At 37.3% G+C, this 21,973-nt stretch overlaps 1 protein-coding gene across 1 annotated transcript; it reads right to left on the bottom strand.

Annotated features, from left to right (window-relative positions):
- Positions 1-1,386: 1,386 nt before the first annotated feature.
- Positions 1,387-21,870, bottom strand: LOC139142607 (solute carrier family 35 member F2-like). Its single transcript, XM_070712600.1, has 6 exons — positions 21,682-21,870; positions 15,803-16,106; positions 11,869-12,028; positions 4,831-4,987; positions 4,010-4,217; positions 1,387-2,424 (listed from the first exon to the last, which is right to left on the bottom strand). Exons 1-6 carry the CDS (start codon positions 21,783-21,785, stop codon positions 2,176-2,178), a joined length of 1,182 nt encoding a protein of 393 aa, XP_070568701.1. The 5' UTR covers positions 21,786-21,870; the 3' UTR covers positions 1,387-2,175.
- Between the last annotated feature and the right edge of the window lie 103 nt (positions 21,871-21,973).

Raw genomic sequence — 21,973 nt, forward strand, 5'->3', positions numbered from 1 at the left:
AAATAGGTTAAAGGTCAAAATCCTCTTATTTAGATGTGTGGGCTGATTCAGTTCACTGCCACCACTCCTGCACACTTGCAGTATTTCCCTTTTCTTACCTCATTTGCACATTTTTGACACTGATGTGTTCATTTGAACAAATTCACATCTCAACCCCTACATCTACCTGTACACCAAATACTGAGACGGTAGCTTTGGCGGTATGGGAGCCTTTGTGTGTGACGGACATACATCCGCACATACCCACAAATATACAGACATACAGACGCCACTCAGACTCATCATATAAGCTCTTTTTGGTATTTATATATAAAACCAAATATGAGCTAAAAACTGAGAATTTCATCACAATTTGATGATACTCAACTAGGGTTGCCTCTGTATACAAGGTTTCAAAGCAATCAGAATATTTAATTCAGAGAAATTATTTTTTGACCAAAAATGAGAAAAATTGACCAAATATGAAAATTTCACCAAAATTTTAAGATATCTGACAGAAAATAACGCTAGGATCAAGAGTATCAATTTCAAACCAATCCAACAAGAACTTTGTGAGAAAATAATTTTTTGACCAAAAATGGGAAAAATTTTAGACAATTTGATAAAATCTGACAGATACTTACCCTAGGATCATGCATACCAAGTTTCAAGGCGATGGGATGAGTGCTTTTTGAGAAGAGTTTTTGACAAAAACCAGGAAAAATTGCCCCCAAAATACATTTATCGAAATTACTTCACCACAATTTGAACAAAACTAACTAAAGTCACCATAAAGAATCTGCATACCAAGTTTCAACCAAATCTGGCCTGTGGTTACAGAGTTTTAGCGATTTCCTGGATTTTCTTTTGTACCTCATTTGCTGCTTTTTGACACTGACTTGTTCATTTTAACTAATTCACACCTCCATCCCTGGGTGCACCTGTACAACAAATACCTAAAGATGGTAGGTGGTGTGGTTTTGGAGTTTTTGATGTGAATGAACATACATCCGCACACACTACCTTGTAACATACATACATACATACCAGGCATACAGATGCTGCCAATCTACCATATAAGCTTTTTGGTATATATACATATACCGAATGTGACCTAAAAACACTGTCCCCATAAACAAGGGTACACTTGTCATCCTGCGAGAGCAGGACTAAAAAAGAAGGCATACACTTGCTTGCATGTGAAATTGTTCATGATATTGCAACATTGTAGAACTAAGCAGACCACATCTTTCTGTGCAGGATATTAACACATTATCATGCACAGCATCATGTCAATCATTTATCAAGTTCCATCTGGTAAAGGGTACTTATAAGGAAGGAAATTTCACTGTCAAATATGTTGTTAGTAACACGATACAATCACATGTAAATCATTATCAAGTCAAGTGGTATTCTTGTTGTCCTACTGGACTCTGACTATCACCTGCTTTTTAGTGAGTGTGTTTTAAATACTCCATAGTCAAAGAGTTTTTTCTTTGAAAGTAAAGTCATTATGCTACTCAATGGACCTGTGCGAGTACTGTATCACAGCACTGAACATGGCCAGGGTAGGTCAATACTTCAGAGAAAGAGATGCTGAAAACTCCCAAGTTACTGTTTTTAGTTACACAGTGTGTGCACTTAGGGAATATTCCTATCCCTAAAGTTCTATAGAAAAGGCTGCCCAATTCATTTCAGATCTACCAATCACCAACATGGCTTTTTTTAAATGTACCGACTTTTTGGTACATTTTATGCAAATAAAAAACCTCCTTCCTTGCATAAAGTCATATGCAAGTTTTAAAATTGTAACTGAACTTCTTGAAGATGTTCGACATTGACAAACAACTGGCAATTAATAAACAATCTGCCTATCTGATAAGCTCTGCATCTCTGACAACTGAGATAATAATGCCCAAAGGAGAAGTAATTTGAATTTTTCTCTTGGATCTCACCACTGGAGTAAACCGCTTTAAAGTTAAATACATTGTACAAATAGTAAGACATGTGAGAACTTTGCTAGGTACATATGCCAGCATTGACATATGTCTGTAGACACTTACAATGCATAAAGTCTACTATTGCAAATTCATTACACATCTTAGGTCTAGGTTAAAATACAGATAAACATCAGAAAAGACGACAAGGATGCCCAGAGAATTTAACACTGAACAATTTTGATGGATGATGCAATCTCTAATTGTTTATGCTTGTGTTCAGAGCCTGTGTTTCATTTGGTCCTTCATTATCTACAGCAGATGGTACATCAACCGTCATTGGTTGTTCCTTTGCCTGTCTTCTTTGAATAGAAACAGCTCTATCACCTGTTTCAGTATCCATGGGGGCATAAGTGCTGTCACGTGGTGCCTCTGCTGTTGGTTTTAGGCTGTAGATTATCAAACCACCGATGATAGTAGAAAACGCAAGGATGTAGAGTGGACTGAACTGTGGAATAGAAAACAATAATTAGGACTTGACACTCAATTGTCAACCAATTCAGTGTTCAAAAAGTTGCATATTTGAAATTTCAAAAGTGATTGCTGAATTTCAAAAACCATAAACAAGTTTCTTCAAAATAAGCATATATTTGAGAAGCAGAAGTAGAGTGATTTCAGAAGTAGAGTGATTTCAGAAGTAGAGTGATTTCAGAAGTAAAATAAAGAAAATAATAACATTAAGTTCCTTTAGCTTTAAAAAATACTTGTGGTTTGGATGATCCTGAAAATAACCATTTGACTTGACACTTCTCTTTGACTAGCTTACCAATGGCCATTAAAGCATCACTACAACTCAGTATCTTTAATATATCACAAGGAAGTAAAGGAAATTTATTGTATTATGTTAACCATGCAGCATTTTGCTGTGCAAAGTATCCCATAAAGTATCCTACAAACAGCCTACTTCAAATTTCAACCACATGACAGAAACCTCTATAGAAAAGTTTGACAAATTCATGATGTGTGATGGGAGATTTATCATCAATTTTTTAATACTGAGGGTTACATATTGTAACCTATCAGATATAATGTTCAATTAGGTGATTCTTGATTGAGCCAAATTGAGGTTTATGATCTGTAATATATGGTAGTGTACTACCGGTATATTGCTGAACAATGGTGAGTTGAAGGTTAGATAACCATGGTGTATGGATTACACAATGTTAATATGCATAATACACAGGTCTTGCCATGGTGTATGGATTACACAATGTTAATATACATAATACACAGGTCTTGCCATGGTGTATGGATTACACAATGTTAATATACATAATACACAGGTCTTGCCATAGTGTATGGATTACACAATGTTAATATACATAATACACAGGTCTTGCCACGGTGTATGGATTACACAATGTTAATATACATAATACACAGGTCTTGCCATGGTGTATGGATTACACAATTTTAATATACATAATACACAGGTGTATGGATTTCACAATGTTAATATACATAATACACAGGTGTATGGATTTCACAATGTTAATATACATAATACACAGGTCTTGCCATGGTGTATGGATTACACAATGTTAATATACATAATACACAGGTCTTGCCATATTGTATGGATTACACAATGTTAATATACATAATACACAGGTCTTACCATATTGTATGGATTACACAATGTTAATATGCATAATACACAGGTCTTACCATGGTGTATGGATTACACAATGTTAATATACATAATACACAGGTCTTGCCACGGTGTACGGATTACACAATGTTAATATACATAATACACAGGTCTTGCCATGGTGTATGGATTACACAATTTTAATATACATAATACACAGGTGTATGGATTTCACAATGTTAATATACATGATACACAGGTCTTGCCATGGTAACCAGTCAGATTCTCAGGAATCAGTTAAAACTTTTGTGATGTCCGGTACATCTGTCTAGTTTTTGACATTTTGTTATTTACACACTTCATGGTCCTACATTTTACTAACTAATATGCAAATGACCTTCATTTTTATCAAAAATCAACTATGTTCAGAGAATTGACCTACCATATAGTGAAATATCAACAGCCCGCAGAAAAATGTGTAAAAATCGGCAGTCAGTATGGAAAGGTTGACTACAGTGGCACTGCTTAGTTTGATGACGACAGGAAAGATTGAGTAGAGAAGGAACAAACAAAGGGCAAATCCCAAAAGTAGAAGTATTACTTCTGTTCCCCAGGATAGAGATGTCAGTTCATTGCGTTCAAGAGCTACTCTGCAAGAGAAAAAATCAAAATAATTTTCTTTTACTGAAAAAAGTATGATTTACTTATTTTTCTCTTCATCATTTCAAGATGACAAGGAATACATGAAAACAAAAAATAAACTTTGACAATAATCATATCTTAGAAATCAAATTCTGCTTTCTTTATTTTTCAACAAAGCTTTTCCTTTTGCGATGACAAAGCTACCAGAGCCTACATTACATAATCATCTTGTATGGCTCTGATTCATACTTGATTAACCCTCTTTACAGCAAGACAGCAACTTATTTTTTCTGCATGTTGGATAAAAGACAAGGGCTCATTAGTATCCCATCTACTTAAAGAAGAACAAATATTTTTTTGTCAAAAACTGAAACACTATTTTGAAATATTCAAGTCTGCCGATTCTGTCATTGAACAGTACAATTTTACCGTATCTAAATTTGGATCGTCTTGATTCAACTGGTAAAACTTTGAGAATCAATTAAACCCACTATTTAAACACTGTATTACATAAATGACCAATAATAAACACCAACGATATGATAACCCTTCATCATTGACAATGGAGTATAAAAGTCCCTATGAAGAAAGAGAATTGCACAAGATTTATGATGTACTTACAGTTGAATACCACTTATCAAACTACCCCACATTCCAAGCATGCCAAGGAATTCTACACGACTGAAGTTCCTAATGGCATACTCTTCAGCAACATTGGACACACCGTAAAGAGAGGCACCTACTAGGCACAGCATGTCACCAAGGAATTTATCAGAACCTGAAAAATCAGATAAAAAATCTTCCTTTCATTTTTTCAGATAAAAACAACATAACTCATGTTCTGTTTGCAAACTTCCACAAAATAATTATTTATAACAACATACAAATATCAAAGTAAGACTTAAGTGGACACTATGTGCCAAAAGGAATGCATTAGAAACAACTTATGGAAGCAACACTAACAGAAAAAGTTTATTATCCATACTTGTGTATGCTGTACACAAACTTGATGCTTCTCATACTTATAATGTTTCAAGTAAACTAAGACAGATGTCATTCGTCAATGTTGTACTTGTTAAATTCAGAGTATTCAGCTTTGATATTTGGCTTGCATAAAGTGAGTCACATATAGATGGTGAATGAGCAACCATTTTGTGACTGACATTATCAGTCACAAAGCAACCATCCTGTGACTGACATTATCAGTCACAAAGCAACCATCGTGTGACTGACATTATCAGTCACAAAACAACCATCGCGTGACAGACATTATCAGTCACGAAGCAACCATCTTGTGACTGACATCAGTCACAAAGCAGCCATTGTGTGAATGACATTATCAGTTACAAAGCAACCATTGCGTGACTGACATTATCAGTCACAAAGCAACCATCGTGTGACTGACATTATCAGTCACAAAGCAACCATCCTGTGACTGACATTATCAGTCACAAAGCAACCATCCTGTGACTGACATTATCAGTCACAAAGCAACCATCGTGTGACTAACATTAACAGTCACAAAGCAACCACCATGTGAGTGACATTATCAGTTACAAAACAACCATCCTGTGACTAACATCAGTCACAAAGCAACCATCGTGTGACTGACATTATCAGTCACGAAGCAACCATTGTGTCACTGACATTATCAGTCACAAAGAAACCATCCTGTGACTGACATTATCAGTCACAAAGCAACCATCCTGTGACTGACATTATCAGTCACGAAGCAACCATCGTGTGACTAACATTATCAGTCACAAAGCAACCATTGTGTGACTGACATTATCAGTCACAAAGCAACCATCGTAAGACTCACATTATCAGTTACAAAGCAACCATCGTGTGACTGACATCAGTCACAAAGCAACCATCGTATGACTGACATTATCAGTCACAAAGCAACCATCCTGCGACTGACATTATCAGTCACGAAGCAACCATTGTGTGACTGACATTATCAGTCACGAAGCAACCATTGTGTGACTGACATTATCAGTCACAAAGCAACCATCGCGTGACTGACATTATCAGTCACAAAGCAACCATCCTGTGACTGACATTATCAGTCACAAAGCAACCATCGTGTGACTGACATCAGTCACCAAGCAACCATTGTGTGACTGACATTATCTGTCACGAAGCAACCATTGTGTCACTGACATTATCAGTCACAAAGAAACCATCCTGTGACTGACATTATCAGTCACAAAGCAACCATCCTGTGACTGACATTATCAGTCACAAAGCAACCAACCTGTGACTGACAGTATCAGTCACAAAGCAACCATAGTGTGACTGACATCAGTCACCAAGCAACCATTGTGTGACTGACATTATCTGTCACGAAGCAACCATCCTGTGACTGACATTATCAGTCACAAAGCAACCATCCTGTGACTAACATTATCAGTCACAAAGCAACCATCGCATGACTGACATTATCAGTCACAAAGCAACCATCGCGTGACTGACATTATCAGTCACAAGCAACCATCCTGTGACTGACATTATCAGTCACAAAGTAATCATCCTGTGACTGACATTATCAGTCAAAAAGCAACCATCCTGTGACTGACATTATCTGTCACAAAGCAACCATCCTGTGACTGACATTATCATCACAAAGCAACCATCGTGTGACTGACATTATCAGTCACGAAGCAACCATCCTGTGACTGACATTATCAGTCACAAAGCAACCAACGTGTGAATGACATTATCAGTTACAAAGCAACCATCGTGTGACTGACATTATCAGTCACAAATCAACCATCCTGTGACTGACATTATCAGTCACAAAGCAACCATAGTGTGACTGACATCAGTCACCAAGCAACCATTGTGTGACTGACATTATCTGTCACGAAGCAACCATTGTGTCACTGACATTATCAGTCATCAAAGCAACCATCCTGTGACTGACATTATCAGTCACAAAGCAACCATCCTGTGACTGACATTATCAGTCACAAAGCAACCAACCTGTGACTGACAGTATCAGTCACAAAGCAACCATAGTGTGACTGACATCAGTCACCAAGCAACCATTGTGTGACTGACATTATCAGTCACAAAGCAACCATCCTGTGACTGACGTTATCAGTCACAAAGCAACCATCCTGTGACTGACATTATCAGTCACGAAGCAACCATCGTGTGACTAACATTATCAGTCACAAACCAACCATTGTGTGACTGACATTATCAGTCACAAAGCAACCATCGTAAGACTCACATTATCAGTTACAAAGCAACCATCGTGTGACTGACATCAGTCACAAAGCAACCATCGTATGACTGACATTATCAGTCACAAAGCAACCATCCTGCGACTGACATTATCAGTCACGAAGCAACCATTGTGTGACTGACATTATCTGTCACGAAGCAACCATTGTGTCACTGACATTATCAGTCACAAAGCAACCATCCTGTGACTGACATTATCAGTCACAAAGCAACCATCCTGTGACTGACATTATCAGTCACAAAGCAACCAACCTGTGACTGACATTATCAGTCACAAAGCAACCATCCTGTGACTGACATTATCAGTCACAAAGCAACCAACCTGTGACTGACAGTATCAGTCACAAAGCAACCATAGTGTGACTGACACCAGTCACCAAGCAACCATTGTGTGACTGACATTATCTGTCACGAAGCAACCATCCTGTGACTGACATTATCAGTCACAAAGCAACCATCCTGTGACTAACATTATCAGTCACAAAGCAACCATCGCATGACTGACATTATCAGTCACAAAGCAACCATCGCGTGACTGACATTATCAGTCACAAAGCAACCATTGTGTGACTGACATTATCAGTCACGAAGCAACCATCGTGTGACTGACATTATCAGTGACAAAGCAACCATCCTGTGACTGACATTATCAGTCACAAAGCAACCATCGCACGACTGACATTATCAGTTACAAAGCAACCATTGTGTGACCAACATTATCAGTCACAAAGCAACCATTGTGTGACTGATATTATCAGTCACAAAGCAACCATTGTGTGACTGACATCAGTCACCAAGTAACCATTGTGTGACTGACATTATCTGTCACGAAGCAACCATTGTGTCACTGACATTATCAGTCACAAAGCAACCATCCTGTGACTGACATTATCAGTCACAAAGCAACCATCCTGTGACTGACATTATCAGTCACAAAGCAACCAACCTGTGACTGACATTATCAGTCACAAAGCAACCATAGTGTGACTGACATCAGTCACCAAGCAACCATTGTGTGACTGACATTATCAGTCACAAAGCAACCATCCTGTGACTGACGTTATCAGTCACAAAGCAACCATCCTGTGACTGACATTATCAGTCACGAAGCAACCATCGTGTGACTGACATTATCAGTCACAAAGCAACCATTGTGTGACTGACATTATCAGTCACAAAGCAACCATCGTAAGACTCACATTATCAGTTACAAAGCAACCATCGTGTGACTGACATCAGTCACAAAGCAACCATCGTATGACTGACATTATCAGTCACAAAGCAACCATCCTGCGACTGACATTATCAGTCACGAAGCAACCATTGTGTGACTGACATTATCAGTCACGAAGCAGCCATTGTGTGACTGACATTATCAGTCACAAAGCAACACCATCGCGTGACTGACATTATCAGTCACAAAGCAACCATCCTGTGACTGACATTATCAGTCACAAAGCAACCATCATGTGACTGACATTATCAGTCACAAAGCAACCATCGTGTGACTAACATTATTAGTCACGAAGCAACCATTGTGTCACTGACATTATCAGTCACAAAGCAACCATCCTGTGACTGACATTATCAGTCACAAAGCAACCATCCTGTGACTGACATTATCTGTCACAAAGTAATCATCCTGTGACTGACATTATCAGTCAAAAAGCAACCATCCTGTGACTGACATTATCAGTCACAAAGCAACCATCCTGTGACTGACATTATCAGTCACAAAGCAACCATCGTGTGACTGACATTATCAGTCACAAAGCAACCATCCTGTGACTGACATTATCAGTCACAAAGCAACCAACGTGTGAATGACATTATCAGTTACAAAGCAACCATCGTGTGACTGACATTATCAGTCACAAAGCAACCATCCTGTGACTGACATTATCAGTCACAAAGCAACCATCGTGTGACTGACATCAGTCACAAAGCAACCATTGTGTGACTGACATTATCTGTCACGAAGCAACCATTGTGTGACTGACATTATCAGTCACAAAGCAACCATCCTGTGACTGACATTATCAGTCACAAAGCAACCATCCTGTGACTGACATTATCAGTCACAAAGCAACCATCCTGTGACTGACAGTATCAGTCACAAAGCAACCATAGTGTGACTGACATCAGTCACCAAGCAACCATTGTGTGACTGACATTATCTGTCACGAAGCAACCATCCTGTGACTGACATTATCAGTCACAAAGCAACCATCGTGTGACTGACATTATCAGTCACAAAGCAACCATCGCGTGACTGACATTATCAGTCACAAAGCAACCATCGCGTGACTGACATTATCAGTCACGAAGCAACCATCGTGTGACTGACATTATCAGTCACAAAGCAACCATCGTGTGACTGACATTATCAGTCACAAAGCAACCATCGTGTGACTGACATTATCAGTCACAAAGCAACCATCATGTGACTGACATTATCAGTCACAAAGCAACCATTGTGTGACTAACAGTTATGGTCAAGGAGCAACCACTGTAAGACTAACATTAAAGCCCCAGGAGCTGTGAATTTCATGCATTATTTTCATGATTTTATTTTCAAACCAAAGTTGGTTTGTGTAATTGTGCCAACTGAATGACGAGCATAGCGGTATCACTGATTGCTTATTATGACCATGCCTACATGTCTTAACAGGTCAAGTAATAAACGGGTGCCACACTTGTAAAATGGTGCGCCTACGGAAAAGTACAAAAAATGCAGTATTTTGTACACATACACATCTTGATCATCAGCAGAAACAAGCATGATACCATTGACTTGAATGTAAAACACACGATAGCCAACATTTTGTTGTTGTATTCTTAATTTTCTCTGTCATATGATCAGTTTTTAAAAATGGCAGGAAATCTAAAATGATATTGAAACATTTGAATTTACATGCCATTTTTGACACTTATGACAGTGTGATACACTTTTTCAGTCTTTAATGGATCTTATTCAAACAAACTCTTTGAAAACTGAGGATATTTTGAGATTGGTTTATTACACATTCACAGCTACTGTGGCTTTCAGTCAAGGAGCATCCACTGTAAAACAAACATTAAGGCCAATGAGCAACCATTGAATTTGAATAAATAGATAACATAACTTATCACATGCACAAACCAAGTTTGTAGTCTCTGAACAGAAAATACTTGGATTTATACTCTGGTTGTTTTAAGTCACGACAACACATGTCTATGTCATCAATTTTCATGCGTTGGAACTAGTTTTTGTGTTGATCTTCGATGTGATCGACAATGTAAACAAACAACATGGCAGCCTGTATTTCTCCAAAGATCAAATTTGTCTAACGTGAAAATTGGTCATGATTTTTAGAGTCTGACAAAATATGTCTACTTGTAGCAATTTTTTCCCTTCTGTTTTACTTTTGTTACCAATATGGGAGTTCATATCCGTATTATAGACCACACTGCCAGCAGCAGCTGCGCCTCAACTTTCAGCGCACAGAGTGAAATTTTCATGTGGTAGACATGCAGTTTGCACAGCAAGGCTGCACGTTGAGCATCAAAAAGTCGTGTAATGAAATCAATATTTTCATAGACTATGACGATAATAATCCCAACTATGAAAAAAACACGAGTGGAATGCTTTTATATCCCTAAGGAATCATGTGAATAATTTTCAGAAACAATGAACTCAAAGCTATTTGCATTACTGTGGGTTCCATATGCATTCCATAAGCGGTACTTTCGGACTGAAACATTCCACAGTGTTCGTGCTGTTGAGATTAAGTCGATTTTTGTTCTTGAAAAATAAAGTAACTTCGTTTGTCCAAGTTAAATTTCTAGACCAATGCTTTCTTTTAAATCTTGTATAACTTAGTGGAAGGTACATGTTGTGTACATCATCTGGCATTTGCTCCTTACACAAATGTAAGCACTGTGTTCCTGGTCATTACGTCACTTGTATTTTCCTTCCCTGAACCAGGAAAAATATTAGGGAATAATATCTGTTTTATAATTCCTTTCATTTGAAAAACTTTAAACACAGGAATTACTAATAAGCTGTCATTTTCCGCTAAAATGGTTTATATGATGAAGACCAAATCTTACAGCAGTTTGCTTTGTGATCTTTCAGGGAATAAAATATCCAAGTACGGATCATCCTAATACTGGCAAACAACATCAATCAAATTAACTTGCTTAGTAAAGATTTCATTCTTCTTGCTCATCAGGGACAATGTACTAGGGTATTTTGTAGTTTTTTGTTTTGATACAGTAACTCATGTTCACCAAGGTCATACAAACCTCCAATGTGTGATCTTCAAGAGAATAAATATCTAAGTACTGCTCATTCTAATACATGGCAAACATCTTTAACCAAATGAACCTGCTCAGTAAAGATTTCATCAAGGTTCTACAAACCTCCAATGTGTGATCTTCCAGCATAAATGTCAGATCCTACCAATGCACCAACTCCAATCAGGCAGATTCCAACACCAACATAGTGCAGCCAGCGGTATCTCACTCTCAAGACAATGAAAGATAACAACAAGACAACTGGAATGGTGATACAGTCCAGAAGCTGTGGGTAAAAAATGTAAATCAATTGTTGGTATGCTAATAAGGGTTGACATTGAACTCAAAACTTTTCCTGTCAAGTTTACCCTATATTATATTTTATAATACATCAAGTTGGTTAAAACTAGAGAAGCAAAACATGTCCCATATGGTGCATTTCAACAAAGACTTGAAAATTTGAAGGTCACTGAAGACAGAGACACTGTAAACATGATTTTCACAGACTAAAGCTACTTTAATATACCAGGCCAAGTGGGTGAAAATACATATGGTTTTGGTGCACTACTGCTTTAACTTACTTGGCAGCTGGGGAAGTGATACTGTCTAGCAGCTAAAGGGTTAAAGCCCCAATGGCTGCGAATTTTATGTATTATTTTTATGATTTTATTTTCAAACCAAAGTTAATTCGTGTAAATGTTCTAACTGAATGGCGTGAATAGAAATATCACAGCTTGCTGATTTGGACCATGCCTACATGTTTCAACAGGCTGAATAATAAACGGGTGCCGCACTCATAAAATGGTGCCCTCAAGGAAACGTACAAAAACAGTATTTCCTGCACATACACGTCGTGATCATACCAGAAACATGCATGATGCCATTTATTTTAATGTACAACACATGATGGCCAACATTCTTTTCAGGGCTCCCCCTAAGTCACCAAAATGATTAGCCAACTGATTAGCCAAATCAAAAATCTTGTAGCCACTTTGAGCAACTTTTAGCCAGTTTATGATCTCAATTAAGCGTGGCAATTACAGCTTTCTCCGCATTCAGGAGTTCCTAATTTTACAAATCGAGATGTTTTGTATGATGTTCCTGATACTTTTTACATTAAGGAAATATTTGTTCAGTTTGTATTGAACAATCTCTGTTTTTATGACATTTCCAGGATAGAAATAGTTTTTCATTTCAGATGGTAAACTTTTACCACCAGAAATAAAATAGGTATCAATTGAATTCTAAAAATCTGGTAGCAAAGTGAAGCGTATATTACAACAGGTAGAGAACATTTCTGCGGCATTCATTTAGTGTTCACAGTATGATAGCTTGTCATAAGCTACAGGCCTCTCATGCGGCAAATTTATGCAGTCTTCCATAACCAAAATGTTTTAGCCACAAGAATAAAAAAATGGTGCAGGAGAAAGCATTTAGTAGCACACTGGCAGTGTAGATACAATTGGCCCCGGTGTTACTTGTATGTCATAGTTGTGATCAAGCAGGCTGAATAGCATTTTGAGTATGAGTATTTTTCTTGAGACCAAAGGGTTTGGCCAAACACAACTCTTGTAAAACAAGACACAATGATATATGTTCATTTAAATTACTCTCTGTTTGAGAGTATATACATTGTTTTAATGATTATGATATCATTGTAACACAGATATATTTTCACTTGATATTTTGATATCATAAAGAAATGTCTGGTGATGTTTACTTCTACATCATTAAACTGGTCGAATCTGCAAAAATATTAAATTAATTCAGAATCACATACTTCTTGTATAAGTTATAGCAGTTTGAAATAGACCGAATTAACAATTTTAATGAATTGTTGCTTTAATGTTTACATGCAAAATTGCAATTCACAAACTTTATGATTTGACAATGGATATGCTTACTGCAATTACTGTTGACAATATCCCTTTCCAATGACTCTTAATAAATTTAATTTAAAACTGACAGTCAAGCTGAATGCCATTTAAACTGGAAGACACCAAAATTACCTTTTACCTATTGGACCATCCTAGGTGGCTCTTTTGAACCATAATTGTACACTTAAGGGGTCTTCATGCATGACATCAGATGATGAGATGACCTAGACTTGACCTTTCAGAAAACCTCAGTTTTTCTCCTCTTCCTTTGTATTATTGCTCGCTCCGTTTGTGAAATTTCCCTTTTAAAATACGGTTTTTACTATCAAACTGAGTAGCTGCAGGCCAAATTTTGATTCTAGCAAAGTAGGTAAAACTTCTAGATAGACGAACGGGACTCACGGAGGCAAAACAAAGCCTCTATTTATGTACCGCAGACGGAACAGCAACAATGTCTGCTCCACGTACCAGGGAATTTGTAACTTTGTAGAAAGGAGAGTAAACTGTTTCAATACATTGCAACTTTGTAGGAAGTAGAGTAAACTGTTTCAACATCTTACAGATCTTACAACTTTTTTATTGTTAGCTGTAGTTTTTTGTTGAGGTGGCACCTGGACAGGAAAAATTCATTAGCCACTATGTTCGCCAAACTGGAATTTTTGTAGCCATTTTTAAATTTCTTTCGCATTTGGCTAATTGGCGATCGGGTAGCGGGAGCCCTGCTCTTCTTGTTTCCTTTGTCATATGATTAGTTTTTGAAATTGGCGGGAAATCAAAAATGATGTTAAAACGTTTTAATTTGCATGCCACTTTCGACACTCATGACAGTGTTATACACTTTTTAAGTCTTTAATGGGTCTTATTCAAAGAAACTCTTGGAAAACTGACGATATTAAGAGATCAGTTTATTACACATTTACAGCTATTGGGGCTTTAAAGGACCCATGAAATATTTATTCTTCCACACAAACATTAGGATTGCTCCTACTACCTAATGGCCCCTCGATATGAAATGCTTATTTCCTAGGTCATTTATTGAATGAGCCTGCTGGATGAAAACTGAATAAAAGTATGAAATAACAGTTTGAGCAGTTAACTTTTTTGCCTCTGGAATATGGCAAGATCTCTGAGAATGTGTATATAGTTTTTCCGCATCTCCCCTGATAATAACGATGAGACAGGATCTCTATGAATCAGACCTTGTTTGAATCATTTATCTGTTTTCCCGCACCGCTTGTTTTCTTCCCTTTTTCAGAGAAAAATCAGATGTTTCCAAAATATTCTTATTAGTATTCATACATTTTGCAAAGATATTTGACATTCAAAACTGCAAAATATACCAAACCACTATGAAACCACGCTTGTTTGAAGGAAATGTAAACATTTCACACCATACCTTTGATTTTGCCGAGTTTATGATGCAAAACCTGGACGGGGAAACTTCATGGTTTCACACGCGATAGAACACTACTAGGTCCTTTTACTAAAATGAAATTGTCCAAAATCTTCAACCAATCAACAATCTTGTATCATGTCTAAACAGATGTTGGTGCTCATAATGCATGTTGGGATCACTTTTGGCATGAAAGCTGTCAAATCAGACAATGCCTTTGGCATGCAGATATATAGCAGACATCACATAGTGCATGTTGGCTATTCAGATTTGAAGCTGTCGTTATACTGGTATACCCTGTGCAGGAAGCTAACGCTTGTTTCCTTTTGTCAAAACTATCACACACAATTTTTCAGGAATCTGGGATACTCTACCTGAGAGGCCACAGCATCCGGGATTCTTCGGCCAAAATTTTTATCCAAAATTTTTATACTTTTCTTGAAATTCATGAGACTGTTGTGTCAACTATGGACTAGCTTTTTACGGTTTCACCTTTTCATACCAATTTGCATATTTTTGGGGAATATCACTTTCATTTGAACAATGGGAGCTTTTCACACCACGATGCATCTCCATACCAAATATCAAAGCGATATATGCAATGGTTATGGAGTACCTGCAGTGGATGCACGTACACAAAAAACATACACATATGTACGTATACATACATACAAACAGACAGACAGACAGATAGTCAGACAGACAGACAAACCATGGGCTTTTACCACTGATCAGAAAGCTTCCTTTGTCATATACAAAATGGATACAAAAAAATCGATATACCATGTACCTGAATACTAGTTAAATTTGTGTACTGATATGCTTTTACAACTAAATAGTTCGCCTCCACATCCACAGCTGCGACAAACAAATACTTCCACCACCTTGTTTTTAAAACCTTCTTGAAACCATCTCTGCCACTGATGAAGAAGAGTTGAATTCCATAGACAAGGCCAAGCAGAAGGTAGTTTGTGAAACTCTGTGCTGTTGGAGCTGCGACGCCATGTCGGTCAAACAGCAGCTGACTTGTCACAGATGTTCCACAGATCAGTAGGGATAACATTTGACCAAACATAAATATCTTCAAAAACTTCCTGAGGATATAATGAAAGAGAATATTGTCATGTCAAATATGGGATACATACAATTTCAATTATTGTTAAAGTTCATGTGTACTAGCTTGTTTGGTGGAGTTTTGGTATAGTACAGTTGCAGTTAATACTGATGGATATATTTTAATATTGAGCAGCTGGAATGATCCCATGACAAAAGTTCTAACCACATCAAGTGCACAGGGTTGCCAGGATTCAAACCTCCAACCACATCAAGTGCACAGGGTTGCCAGGATTAATGATTGAAATGAGAAATATCTACATCTGCTGCAAACATTAACATTTTCAACATTTTGTTGCGTGCATCAACCACTTGTAACACTTCTGCTGCCTAAATATTGAAACAAAGAGTATTTTGCTTTTCAATGGTGTTTAGGATTTATATTATTCTAAATAATGTTTCCCTGATGTGCAAATAGTGTCAATTTAAATTTGCAAGGACTTTCTACAAGTCACAGATTTATTTACATTCCTAGATTTTGTGGTAGAGATCTTGCCATTAATGGCAGTGTTTCCAGTTAAAACAAAAAAGTTAAAATACTACAAATATTAAGGAGACACTCCACAACTTTTCACATTTTAATAAATTTACTTACAGAAAGGCTTGCAATATAAACAATGTGACAGAGATATTGGTGAGGCCATTAATTGACATTGAAGGTTGTTCTGTTTGACCATATGTTTTAAACAAACTTGTACATTACTCACATATTTAGCAAATAATAAAGCCAAAGAGAGAGTACTGTCTAAGTGTAGAATTTGGACCATATGGTAGAAGACAAGAAATTTACTTCCCGGCAACGTTACCGCCACTGATAGTTTGGATGAAAAATAGTGCTGACCATCCAGTTTTGATACTGCATTTATCCTCATTTGGCTTGAGCTACGATTTGAAACATTTTTTGCAATTGTCTGATTCAATCAAAATACACACTTGTAAAATGTGGCTATAGCATTCTGTGGTAATACTGTGACTAGGAGTTATAGGGCCCATGAAAATTGGAGCAATTAGCATGGATTTTTGCAAAAAGGCCAGTTGGAGCTGCTATTTCCATCACCAACTTAAACTTTCATGGACTTGCCTATGCAGAAAAACAGAGAACAAAAATCACGGGTGGGTGTTAGAAGATCAAAACAACAGACATTTTGGGTTCAACCTTTCACCAGTGAATTAAAAAAAACACTAGGTGTAAAGAACTAAATGCGAGAAAGCATGGACAAATACATTAGAATCGAACAGCCAATAAATGACTAAAAAGAAAAAAGAGACAACCAATAGGACACAGAAACTACAACATGTCAACACATTAAAATGAGTCAAGGTCGAGAACCAATCAAGGAACAACCAAAGGAAAAGCAACTTGGCATAGATACCAGCTGGTACTCAAGTGCCCCGCTTGAAAATAATTGACTGCTCCTTGATGTGGTGAATGCTATCTAATTGCCTTGAATCAACATCAAAGCTCTCACAGTCATGTCAACTGCATAATGGTGCCGTGGTGTACAAAAATGTTTGGCGATTTTTGGATGCATAACTTTGTTTTTTGTCATTGACAGTACATAGGCGTTCGACAAATCAGTCACTGAGACGCCATTTGGTCTCACCTACATATAACTTGTTGTGACGTATACATTTTATACGGTAAACCAAATTACCTGACAACTTTTTGTGTGTGTGTGCAGTGTCATTTTTAATAACAGTGGCCCTCCCCAATGTAATTTCTGTCCAGTCCCTTAACTAGTGTCATTGACCACCACTGTGCACCATTGCATCTCCCAGTTACCATGCCTCTGCACAGCTTGGTTTGTCCCCTTCAAGCTCCAATTGGCTTTGAGTCTCATACAGAAGACAGGCTAGGTGAAATGGATGGGCTTTTTCCTTCATTCATTCAGACAAATAATATTCTAAGGGACTGGTCAGTTTCTTCGGCCTGGGGGGGCCGGTAGATTCATGGGGGGGGGGAGGGGGGGTTCACCCTGTTTTTGACTTTGGCGATAGGGGGTCACCATGTTTTTGAAATGCCCAATAGGGGGGTCAGTGTGTTTTTGAATTTTGACACATGTTCATAATTGCCTAAAATGCATCGTGTCAGCCACAAATTTCATCATTCAGTTGCATTTTTCGGCGCGCCCTTTGGGCGTGTAACTTTAATAATCAGACATATTTTATCAGCACGCCCCACTTCAACATATTAGGCATGTATATATCAGAGATATCTGTATGTTCAATATTTTTCAGCGTGCTCTTTGAGCGCATTACTTTAATGTATCAGACATTTTTCAGCACGCCCTTCCTGTGCATGACTTTAATATACAAGACATATATATCAAGGATTTCAGGACAGTGTTTCTGTTAACGCAAAATCCTGCGTATTTTATGCAAAATTGTTCTGAAATGCGCACAAAAATCATGACTGCATAAACTAATACGCATTGAGAAATGCCGCCCCATGACACAGACGTACTTGGCTCGCACTACATTGCCTGAACGTGGTTCAATGCAGGACAAAAATAAAACATATGCACCTACTTGCACGTGACATTTATCGTTATATTGCAACATTTTAGACTTTAGCAGACCACAGCACTTTATGCAACATTGTATTTCATCATCACAAAACGTCATGTCAATCAGTTCTGTACAGACAATGGCACTACAGATGCAAAAAATTCGAGAATCGATCGAGTCTACGTTGTTGGTAACACAATACAGTTAATGGTCATTACGTCGCATGTTATTTGGAAAGTGTTTACGGGTGACCATTTAGACTCTGTCGGGTTGCATTCTTGAGAGGTCCCGCTGGACTTTGAATAGTATCTGCTTTTTGTTGGCCCTTTGAAAACACTAATTTCGTAGTCAAAAGGTATTTTCTTTGAACATGAACTCATTGGGCTGCTCAACGATCATATACGGGACATGCATCATGGCATGGCAAGCGTTCAGCTACACCTTGAAGCCCCCCAGGTTGTTGTCTTTTGTTAATAGAGCATGCACATTACAGGAAACCCTCACGTTCTACAGAAAAGACTGCCCAACTCACTTCAGATACTGATTCCTACCGTACGCATTTTGAATACATTTTACGCAAATAATAAAACTCAGTTGCGTAAAATCCTACGCAAGTTTTGAAATTGTAACGGAAACGCTGATCAGGATCGATGTTTCACATTTTTCTCCACGCCCTTCGGGCACCATACTTTAATAAATCAGAGATATATGCCAGAGATATCTTGATGTTTGCTAAGTGAAAGTGTACCGTTATGAAATTTGCATTTCATATGAAAAGCATGACAAATTCCTGATACTTTTCTGTTCTCTCCATGAGAATTCAGTATGAGAAAACAACATGCACAAATATTTCACAATATACATTTGATACAGTGACATATTTTAGAAACAGAAAAATGACAAGATATCTTTCGTTCTCATCGATACAACTGTTTTCCTTTGTATCTCAGGTTTTCTGTAGAATGATGCTTTTTTACGACCAAAAAAACAGTTAATAAGGCAGTTTTTGTCATTATTAGCTGTGCTTTTATGGTTTCAATGTTACAAGAAAAGGTCATCTCAGACACTGCACACATCAGATTTGGCTAAAATGCCTCTCTATGGCTCCTCAGGAGATTTAATTGGATGGCTGGCAAAGTTTTTGATTTACTGCTTTTTCCTCTTTGATATTAATGATTGACATCCATTTCTGTACAACAGTTCAGGACATCTGGTTACAGCGAAAACGGAGTCAGCGTGGACTCTCTGTTGTGTGGCGCGACAAAATAAACGCAGCCACTGACGTTTTTTGCAGACAAAACATACAGACAATGTAGCAAATGTCATGAAATCTCTTCTATTGAAAAGGCGTGCTTGCGTTACCAGGACTTACTTTTTTGAACGTGTTGATTTCCTCATGGATGTGTAAGACAAATATATCCATGTCTTGAACAAAATAACTGAAAAAAATCTAAATTTCAATATTATCGATGATTTTATCCACCTCACAAACTGAACAAAGGGATTTCCGTCTTTAGATGACGCTAAAAGAGGATAACATAAACGGAAAAACACACTACGGACCAGACCATCGTACGGATAGACCCTGGGGGTAGAGGTGTCAATAAAAACTCGACTGTGTGCTCGCTGTCGTCGGAATTTCGTCTAGACGTTTGTAATAGACGTACGGTAATGAAGGTGGCATCGAATAATATAGATAAGGTGTATAATACTGGCATTTCGATGGCAGCAATCTATATTGAGCCACTTGATGCGATGTTTGTTCGGTTGATGCTTTCCCCGTTTCGCTGAAGCTACCACCTCGATTGAAGTTTGCGTAGATGCAGACGCAGGAAACGTGATACCGTGCCGTTCAAGCTCTTTCTGTAAACAATTTACCGTATTTTGGTTTTATTCTCAACTCGCCATGAAGATTATTTTGTAACAATAAGAATACAAATTGAATCTTTTGTTTGATTTGTGGGATTTATTGAATAGGCGGTGTGCATTTGATGACATTTAGTTTGGGTGTTCTGTCTGAAAAAACGTCTGTGGCTGCGTTTATTTTGTTGCCCGACACAACAGAGAGTCCACGCTGACTCCGTTTTTGCTGTAAGCATAGAAAGTGTGATATACATTCACAGCTCGTTTAATATGTACTGTATTCAAACTTTAAGATTGACACTTTGAAATTCCTATGTTACAACTGACATGTCAACAATTTCATTAAAACACAGAATGACTGTTAAAATATAAAAGTATGTAAAATATAAAACATATATATATATATATATATATATATATATATATATATATATATATATATATAAAACACAGAATGACTGTTAAAATATAAATGTATGTAAAATATAAAACATATATACATATAATATAAATGTATGTTAAATATATATATATATATATATATATATATATATATATATATATATATATATATATATATATATATAATTATATCTACCTTTTGTTTTACAGTTATCGCGTGCGGGGAGGGGGGTCACCCTGTTTTCGAAATTTGGAATAGGGGGGATCAGCCACTTTTTGACATCGGCAAAAAAAAATCCACCAGCCCCCCCAGGCCGAAGAAACTGACAAGTCCCTAAATTGGTATAGCTAGCATGTAGGTGTTGTATTGGCAGAGATTATATATGCAAAGAAATCAATTAAGAAGTGAGATAAAAGCAGTCTTATAGTTTGGATATGTGTAAGACAGACTGGATGAAATGGATGCAAGGCAGACGAGATGAAATGGATGCATACTTTCTTTCATTCCGGCAGACAGATGTTGGCATTGCCATTTTGTAGTTTATTGTTTTACCTTGTTGATAATTTTGCAAAGAAATTAATAATTAAGTCACATGTAATATGTGACGTATATGTATTAATATATGTACAGAAAACCTTGTATGTGAGACTGGTGCGAACTTGCCTTGAAAAAAAGGGAAAGTGGCGTACAAGTTTTGCCTGATAACTTTCATACATATAAATTGCTGGCTTCAAGTTCAACCGAAGACGACCATGCAAAGTTCCAAATGTAAAGACACTTACATTGTGAATATGGGTGAAATTTTCCGCCTAAATTTTATAAATAATGTTGTTGCATCTCGTCGGTCATCCGTGGAAGCCTGCATCTCGCTGTTTGCTGCTGCCATGGTTGTACAGTTTTTCAGGAGAAGGGTACGGGTACATGTGTTGGTAATACATGTGCTTTTTTTGACCTCTGGAAACAGGCCCTGTGATTGGTGTTTGGAATGCTGACCTAGGTCATGGTTTAAACTATGAAGTTCTAGCAAAAAGAAATAGGAAGATTCATTTTTTCCATTTTTTCTGTCTAAGGTCA

This window comes from Ptychodera flava, chromosome 10 (assembly GCF_041260155.1).
Source record: "Ptychodera flava strain L36383 chromosome 10, AS_Pfla_20210202, whole genome shotgun sequence".
Lineage (NCBI taxonomy): Eukaryota > Metazoa > Hemichordata > Enteropneusta > Ptychoderidae > Ptychodera > Ptychodera flava.

What these genes read in the sequence shown, in the direction of transcription:
- LOC139142607 (XM_070712600.1), bottom strand. Translation starts at nt 21,785, where the DNA reads ATGGCAGCAGCAAACAGCGAGATGCAGGCTTCCACGGATGACCGACGA. An exon ending in TGGAAGATCACACATTGGAG is followed by an intron (nt 4,988 to 11,868) that starts GTTTGTAGAACC and finishes CTGATTTTTCAG; the next exon opens with GTTCTGATAAATTCCTTGGT. An exon ending in TGTTGATATTTCACTATATG is followed by an intron (nt 2,425 to 4,009) that starts GTAGGTCAATTC and finishes TCTATTCCACAG; the next exon opens with TTCAGTCCACTCTACATCCT.